General features: G+C 38.4%; 1 protein-coding gene across 5 annotated transcripts in view; it reads right to left on the reverse strand.

Moving 5' to 3' along the window:
- Positions 1 to 8,869, reverse strand: part of LOC127001615 (arf-GAP with coiled-coil, ANK repeat and PH domain-containing protein 2-like) — a 54,018-nt gene extending 45,149 nt beyond the window's left edge. For 2 of the 5 annotated variants that reach the window (XM_050866434.1, XM_050866433.1), the window contains exons 1-5: positions 8,501 to 8,868; positions 7,596 to 7,659; positions 4,946 to 5,003; positions 1,742 to 1,800; positions 320 to 493 (exon numbers count right to left, since the gene is read on the reverse strand). In XM_050866434.1, coding sequence (XP_050722391.1) covers positions 320 to 493; positions 1,742 to 1,800; positions 4,946 to 5,003; positions 7,596 to 7,648 — 344 coding nt within the window. In that variant the 5' untranslated portion in view covers positions 7,649 to 7,659; positions 8,501 to 8,868. Of the gene's footprint in view, positions 1 to 319; positions 494 to 1,741; positions 1,801 to 4,945; positions 5,004 to 7,595; positions 7,660 to 8,500 lie in introns of all 5 variants that reach the window. The other 3 variants (XM_050866436.1, XM_050866435.1, XM_050866437.1) reach the window with 2 other exon arrangements.
- Positions 8,870 to 9,412: the final 543 nt, after the last annotated feature.

The raw sequence follows: 9,412 nt of genomic DNA on the forward strand, positions 1-9,412 counted from the left end.
TGGTCGCGGGGTCAATCCCAGGCAGCCGACGAATACCTGATCTTGATTAATTTCTCATGTGTTTCGATACACGCAGAGGACGTGTAGGAAAATAGAACAAGAGAAAATAAACACCCAGGGCATGACACGTTTTGTTTACAAACACTGCAACCGCCCTCTCTCCCCCTGCCCACACAATCCCCAAAATAACATCAGGACTATTTCTATCCTATCGCCAGACTCGAAATCACTAGTTAGAAAAACGCTAGTCATGGAGCCCCACTGTACACAAAATATAACTTATTAGTTATGTAAAAAGAACTTGAATGACAAAACTTACTTTTTAATGAAGCTTGCAAGGTTTTTGGTCACAGCTCTTGCAGCCTGGTCAACAAGTATTACCTGATACTTGGCTGCTTCACCAAGAGCTGATAGCATGCGGTTCATTGATGACTGCACACATGAATCATCACTAAAATATCCGGCACAATCCCACAGGGTATGAATCAACAGTCTGAAAATGAAAGGAATGGTACATTTACAATATATATATATATATATATATATATATATATATATATATATATATATATATATATATATATATATATATATATATATATATATATATATATATATATATATATATATATATATATATATATATATATATATATATATATATATATATATATATATATATATATATATATATATATATATATATATATATATATATATATATATATATATATATATATATATATATATATATATATATATATATATATATATATATATATATATATATATATATATATATATATACTGTCAAAATTGTGAAGTCCAGGAAATAAAAGAAATAATATTACAAAAATAATTTACACATCTGGAAAGCCATCATTCAAATTACGCAATATCAAGGAGAGAAACACTAACTAATGATCTTGTAATGCCAAAATCATCAAATTTACTTTGTATTTCTTAACAACCATCCAAAGTTATAAAAAAAAAAGTGAATCTGGTGAATATAAAGTATACAATGACAAGGACAATGACAACCCTTTTTCATCTTGACCATCAGTCTCAAGGGGGGGGAGGCAATGGAGGTTGGAATACCGTTTCTGGAGCACCCACACTCCTCACTAAAGTTGTGGATTCATGCTGCTCTTGGCCTGAGACATGAGACGTGGTTATCCATAGCCACAGTCAACGCAACCATTTAACTTTCAAATTCTGTGCCAGATTTCAGTTTTCAATCAGTGTATCCCACCAGTCCTAAAATACAGTTTAAAAATGTGGTGGCTAACAAAAGATCAAGAAAATATAGCAAAAAGTGTGCAAAGAGAAATGGAGTAAAAAATATGGGGTATAACATGAAGAATTAGGGGGCAAACATCAGGGATCAGGGAACGGACAAAGACTGAAAATATTCTAATGATGATTAAGAATGAAAAATGGATTTGGACATGTCATAAGTGCATAGAACTGATAGCATAAGGACAACTAGAGCAACAGAGTGGTAACCCAAAAATTGTAAAAGAAAAGTCAGGAAAAGGACCGGATGGAGAGATGAACTTATAACCTTTGGCAAAGCAAGATAGAGTATTCTGACATTGGACAATAAGAGATGGAGAATGCTGGGAAAGGCATTTGTCCTGCAATGGACTGATAATGGCTGCTGATGATAATTAATGAGTTATAGTTATTAATGAAACACTGCAGTACCTCTAATATTTAAATAAGAAAAATATTCACTCACTCTTGCTCATGATTATACTGCTTCCCGGCTGCAACCATTTGATTGCACTGCTTTACAACCTGAAAATAGATCACACATTTGATATATGATATGTTTTCAACTTAACTGAACATAATTTATTTAGTTTTACAGCTAAAAAATCAATAGCCTGAAGGAGCTAACCCATAGAGCATCAGACTAAATTATAAGTTTGTGTTCACCCAGGACCAACCAGTTTTGGCATTTTCAGTTTTGAGCAGATTCATATTCTAGTACCTAATAATATTAGAAAAACATAATTTAACTGTCTGGTCACAGCACTCAAAATATGGGTCATACTAATGGAAGGACAGCCTGCCATCGTCTTTTTGCGAGTTGCGCTACATGAATTTTTGGACTGCCTGCTCTGTGGAGCCAAGCAATGATGCTGCGTTGTACTCAAAGTGGTTTATTATTATACTTCTAGTCATTCACCATTCCCACCACAGCAACTGAAATATAGTAAATAATTAAGTTGTGGAGATTACGAATGTCACAGTAGATGACATCCTGAAATATCACTTGTGTTTACTTTGGTATGTAGCCTAGGAGGTTGCACATGTCTAGTGGCCATGGATACAATTTAGTAACTTCTCTCACGCCATGCAGACCCTCTGCTCTTCCTTACTCTCATTACACAAGTAATGACTAATGCAATTTGTTAGTTAGTTAGTTGCTGTGATTGTGGTGGTGGTGATGGCAGTGAGGATAAGGATCGAAGCCCTTTCATCACTTCCATTAAGCCTCTTCCTTATTTTCTTTCCTGGTGGAAATAAAAAGAAAGCAGAAGAACCTTGCTGCACAAGATGGAAGAATTGGTTCCTCATATTCTTCATAATCTTCCCTCCCTGGCTCATATTTCTCACCAGATGAAACATCTACGTCGTCAGGGAGATTATCTTCATCCATTAGTATATCCACTGCCTCAGAGGCGAGTTGCCAATCAGTGCATCATGTGCCAAATTTATTAAACTCACCGCAAAATCAATTCACTTTGAAAATATCTTGCAACCTATGTGGAAAAGGATGCCGACGTCTGAGAGACGTCCACGGTCCCTCGTGAAAAAGAAAAGTGGACGTCTCTCAGGCATTCGTGGGGCTGTACAGGTTCAGATATACATACATATAACCTCAAGAAACTTCAACATACAGGATCCTCTGAACTCTATGTTCATTGAGCCCTTGAGTTAGTATTTAAGTTTAGGGGTAAAATACAAACTAAACGAAATGTGTTTAGCAATTAAAAATGTCTGCCTGATATTAAAATTCTTAATTATGATGCTTTCTATGCCCTTTCTGAACTGAATCCTCACATGGCTTATGAATGAAAGTACAGAGAGAAGGATAAAATTTATAAGAGGGTAGTTTAGGAAGCATCTCTTTGAGATGTCAGAGTTAACAGCAAAAGTTTTACCTACACACCTAAAGAGGATGACCAAGAATTGTTAAAGAAGGCAAGATCACCAGTAGAAAGATTCTTGTAGAATTTGTTGTGGCAGGCATATATCAAGATTGCTTTCATTCATATGAAAGAGAGACAACCATGTGGTATTCAGTACTGAGCATGGAACTAAAATATTCATCAAAATATTCACATGGACCAAACCTTTACACACACAACAGAATTTGGTGTTCTAGTTCTGTTTCTGCCAAATATGCTTGACCTTACAATATGATTTTGCAAAACAATTATATTGACAGAGGTGGGCAAGTGCGGTACTTAGTGCGGTAGTACCGCATCACAAAAAAAGTACCGCACTACCACAAACTCTCTGAAAATACCGCACTACTGCGGACCGCACTAAAAAGTCCTGCGGTACTTTTTGCAGTACTTAGAAAACTATCAAAGACATTTGCAACGCGGCATGCTCACAGAAATTTTTTTTTTTTTTTTTTTTTTACAGTGAATAAGACTCAATCAGTCAATCAGTATCAGTCATCAGAATCAGTGATTCAATCATTCTGACTTTTCAGTTATTGTTCAAAATTAATTACTAAATGAATAACTCAGAGTAAATCTGTTCGTCACTCAACCCAAGGTGGCGCACCATGACTGCCTCTGACGATGACTGTACATGGCAGTGTATAATAGTACAAGCAAGCACTAATATGATCGCCACTCAATCTCATGTCTCGTACAAATTTTTCTTTGATGCATAACATAGACCATAGTACTTACTATATCTGTTTTTTTAACTTCATTGTTACTTCTCTATTTTATAATTCTCTCTCTCTCTCTCTCTCTCTCTCTCTCTCTCTCTCTCTCTCTCTCTCTCTCTCTCTCTCTTCAATGTAGCAAAAATCAATATTGTTTGATTATAATAATAATAATAATAATAATAATAATTTATCATCATTATTATTATTATTATTATTATTATTATCATCATCTCGTTGAAATTTGCATGTGGTTTCTTCGCTGAGGCCTGAGACGCCAGTGCTTAGAGCTTTCCCACAGTCAAGGTCTCGCTATTACCAGTTGCAGTAAATGTGCTTTGTCTTAATATGTTGGACAGTTTGAATAATGTTTCACTGTTCCCATAATGACTTTCCTATATTAGTAATCTTTCATTTTCGCTCAAACGCCAGAGAATTCTTCCCCTTCCCCTTCACTCCCCCATATCCTCCCTACCATTCCTCCCTGGCTAGTGCTACTGCAGCTATCGCACCACCCTTCCTTCCTTCCTACCTCCAACTTCCTCCTCTCTCACATGACGCTGATTTCCTCCTCCCCCTTCCCTGTCCCCTCCCTCCTCCCTCGGAAAGTTGCATTCCCTTCCCTCCCCCTCCTCCCCTTCCCGTCCTCTACTCACCTTTCCCCCCTTCCTCCTCCCTTACCTCCCTCTCTCCCTCCCTCAGTCCTCCTCCTTTTTTTTTGGTATGTCACGTTATTAGTTAGTCAATGGATAGCCAGGATAGGCACTGAAGTATTTTTTTATCATGACTAGTAACTACCGCTACCACAGTACCTCACTGCGTACCGCACTGGGAAAGAAAAAAAATGGGACCGCACAACCGCAACCGCACTACTGATTTTTCAGTACCGTGCCCACCTCTGGATACTGATGTTAAAGAACAAGCATAATTACATTACTGATCTAACTTAAATCTATGCATGCAGGAAGAAAGAGATTAATAAGGCAAAGATTCATTATACAGGTTACTGCAGGCTGAGTCATACATTACCTTTTCCAGTTTGTTTTCCAAAATATCCAAATCCTTTTCATTTTCTTCTAAGACTTGCCTGAAATTATATTTATGAATGTCAATACATTTCAAAATAGGTTTAAATAACTTAGATTTTTTTCAAAAGAAAAAATTGTCAAAGGAAGTTTTGATTATGACTTTTGCAACTACTACTTTTAAACCTAATATAACACTAACTACCCTGGCAACAATATTTCAATGTCTATGTTCTTGTGTATGATTTCCTCTTTACTTACTAATAATTAGATTTCTTAGTATTTGTATAGCATACTGCTTTTTTACATCCTCAAATTTATTGTAAACATTATGCATAAAAAAATTACCAAATGTGTCTATTGATACAATCTACACAGGGAAGAAAAAAGTGTTAAAGGAATGAAGAATAATTTACACTACTCTGTGACTGCAGAGATTTGATCCCACTGCTAAATGACACACACAACAGTCTTGATTTTGGCAACATCAAGTTTGAAGATTCTGCATTTAGGCAATGGGAATCAAGTGTGCTGAAGTTATTATGTATTTTTCTATTCATGTCATATCATAACCAATATCGAAGCCATTGATATATAATTTATAAGAATGAAAGCATTTGGTGTGGGTGAATATTGACTGAGAAACAACATATTCTGGAGCACAGGGAAAAAGGCTTGAGCTGGCAAGAAAGGGGAAGGGATGCAAATTGCTTTGGAAAAGAAAACCATCAGGTCCCAAAGTTTGTTGTGCATAGGGAAAGAGAAAAACAGGATAGAGAATATTATTCTAAACTGTAATTGACAGCTCCCTTTCTACATCCTTCTTCACAACACACACACACATGCACACACACACACACACACACACACACACACAGAAGTCAAAAATTATGTCCCATTATATAAACCAATAGAAAGAGGAAAGCAAGATTGGTTTAATGCAAGATGTGCAGGTGCTAAGAAAAAAAGGGACAGAGCGTGGAAAAGATTGAAAAGAAATAAGAACCAAAGAAATAAAAAAGACTTTAAGATAGCAAGAAATAATTATGTAAAAATAAGGAGGGAAGAAGAGAAAGGTTACGAAAAGGATATTGTTGAAAAGTGTAAGGAGGAACCTATATTGTTCTATAGATTTATAAATGGAAGAATCAAACTAAAGGAAAAAATAGAGACTGAAAGATGGAAATAAGGTTATTGAAGATCCTAAAGACATGACAGCTATTAAACAAAATGTTTCAACAAGTTTTAACAAAAAAATCACAATTTAATGAACCACAAGATGATAAGATTAATGTTCAAATGGAGGAAGTAATAGTAACTAAAGAAGAGATATATAAAATAATGGAGGAGCTGGAAGAGAGGAAAGCAATAGGACCGGATGGAGTTTCAGGTTTTATTTTGAAAGAATGCAGAAATCAGCTGGTTGGATCAGTATATGATATCATAAAGTGCTCAATATCAACTGGTTAAGTACTGAAGGAATGGCGAAGGGCTGAGGTGGTCCATATAAAAGCGGGAAAAAGGAAGAACCTCTAAACTATAGACCAGTATCATTGACCAGTGTAGTTTGTAAAATATGTGAAAAAGTGATAAAGAAACAATGGACAAAATTTCTAGAACACAATATAATTACAGAAAAACAGTATGGTTTTAGAAAAGGGCGTTCATGTGTAACAAACTTATTGAGCTTTTACTCGGGTGACGGACATAACACAAGAGAGGGATGGATGGGTAGACTGCATGTATTTGGACTTGAAAAAGGCTTTCGACAAAGGTCCACATACAAGACTATTATGGAAGCTGGAAAATAGAGGAGGATTGAAAGGGAAAAGGAAAAACTGGATAGAAAGTTACTTAAAGAGAAGAGAAATGAGAACAGTGGTAAAGGACATGAAATCGGAGTGGAGAAATGTAGATAGTGGGGTGCCTCAAGGATCGATACTGGCACCAAAACTTTTCCTAGTACATACAAATGATATGCCAGAGAAAGTAAATAGTTACATGAGTTTGTTTGCAGATGGTGTGAAATTGCTGAGACACATAAGAAATAGTAAAGACAAATTCTGCAAGAGGACCTAAATAAGATTTGGGATTGGAGTAAGTAATGGGAGATGGAGTTTAACGTGAAGAAATGTCATGTAATGGAAATGGGAAAGAGTGAAGGGAGACCAAAATGGACTATTGTCTCATCAACACCAGAGAGTAGTTCAGCATGCTCTCTAAAGACAGATCCTCTGTCATTCACACAACATACACACCTTTTCCCAAAAATTTAAATGGCACAAACACGCAATGCCTCGGAGTCCCCACCTGGGGGGGTGGCACAAATTCCCCCAAGGATGACTCCCCTTCTGGCTGCCGACATGAGAGGTGTCTTAATAACTCCTTGAACCTCTTTCTTATCAATTTTTGCAACTCCACCCTCGTATTCGTACCTCACGGCTTGAACAATATGGCGGCCGATTTGACAGCTGAGACCACGAAAACTGGCTTCACTCGCCAGTACAACGTGCTCGGCTGTGGGCCTCTCCACCCTTATTACCTCCATGCATTCAATCATTCCACAATCAACTCCCTTTGATGTGATGATGTTACAATCATAGCAAAAGTCTCATACTCTTAATTACCCTCTCTTTAAAATACAACACACTTACCTAAATTTTGGGGAGTCTCGCTGACACTCTATGTTGTCTATGATAGCCTTCATCTTGACTGGCTCTGCAAAGATATATATATATATATATATATATATATATATATATATATATATATATATATATATATATATATATATATATATATATATATGTGCATGTGGGTGTGTGTGTGTGTGTGAGAAATTAAATTACCAAAATAAGTGTCAACTCTAGAGAGGTCAGTGTAGCTTTAGGAGTCTAGGTCAAAGGCAGTCAACTTCTGGCCCAGGAAAGCCTAGAATCTGACACACCACCCTGCTGTGCATTAACATTACAATCCAACCCGTGACACCCCAGCCCCCCCAAAAAATAAATAAATAAATAAATGGATAAATCTGCCAAACAATATTTGGCCAGTTGATGCACTCATGTAATGTTCCTGTCTGTGTTCACCTGTGTTTTGATATCACACACAAGAATATTGGCTGATGTAATATTGGAATGGAGGCAACCACTGAGTTACTTGTTCATTGAATGTTAGTGTTCAATAAATTTTTTTGCGTGTAGTCACTTTAGGGTTTCCATGTCACTAGCCTGTAGGCTACTCCCGAAACTCTCCTGGCTTTCGCTCTTAAAAGTTTGCCCATCTTTAGTCAAGATAAATACCTTCTGTTCTTCTCATTGATAAAACTGCTCTCAATCACTAATATTCTTGCAGTGACAATACAAAAAGAAATTTATTTCAACCCTATGACTACGCATCCTAACCACACCTAGTTCGGCCCATTGGACTGTTCATTTTGTATCTGTTTTTGTCCTATGCCCTGTAACTGTGAGCGGAGTGCCACCGTGGTGGGCTGGTGGCCTGCCCCGTGCCCCGGCCATCCCTGGGCAGCGGCCTCGGCTCGGGGCGGCGCCAGTACCGTGTGGGGGCGTCCTGCGGCGGCCCGGTGTGTGGCGAGGCGCGGCGGGCGGCGGCGAAGCTCTCAGACACGGCTGCGGCACCAACACATCCCACGGCCCTCACACCCTGCTGTCAGCCGTCTCTGACATCAGCGACTTCCCCGTGAACCCTTGTTGACAAAACACAGACCCGCGGACAAAGGAGCAGCGGCACGGGGAGGCAGCGGGGCGGGCGGCAGGGTTGGGTAGTACGCGGCGGTGAACGCCTCGCCCGAACCCACGTTGCCGAGGGATTGTTTCATTTATTGTTACGTCACAGGGAGGCGGGTCGCCTACATGTAACTGGAAGTCTTATTAGCTTACTTATTAGCGGTACACATGAAATTTGAGTTTGATGTTAGTTCGTTGGTTTATCGATAAAGGTTGAAACAGATGAGCGATCCCACCAACACCGCTAACAGCTGCAGATGTTAGATTTTTTTTTTTTTTTATCAAGTTCAGCAGTGCTCGTGGTGAATGTAAAGGTTGCGAATGATGACTTGTTGAAACTGGATCCTAGGACGAAAGAAAATACTTAGAACTGATTTTTATAAATACCTGATTCATTTCACTCGATTTCACCCTGCCCCTACCCACCCATAATTTAAACACCACCCCCAACCCTAATCAACCCCCACCCTCGACCTATATACATCCTAACCCCACTTCACCCTCAACCCCCCTGCGATGCTCAACCCCCAACCCAACCTTCACCTCATCGATCTCCCACTCCACCCACAACCCCCACTCCAGACCTCCATGCAGCATCCACCCCAACCTTCATTTGTATTGCCCGAATTCCACTCAACTATTATCTTCACAGGACCTCTTCGTGTCACGAAACACAAGAAATTAATCCAGACAATTTTTTTTTCCGGCGCCGGGGATGGAAC

Source organism: Eriocheir sinensis, chromosome 21, assembly GCF_024679095.1.
Source record: "Eriocheir sinensis breed Jianghai 21 chromosome 21, ASM2467909v1, whole genome shotgun sequence".
Classification (NCBI taxonomy): domain Eukaryota; kingdom Metazoa; phylum Arthropoda; class Malacostraca; order Decapoda; family Varunidae; genus Eriocheir; species Eriocheir sinensis.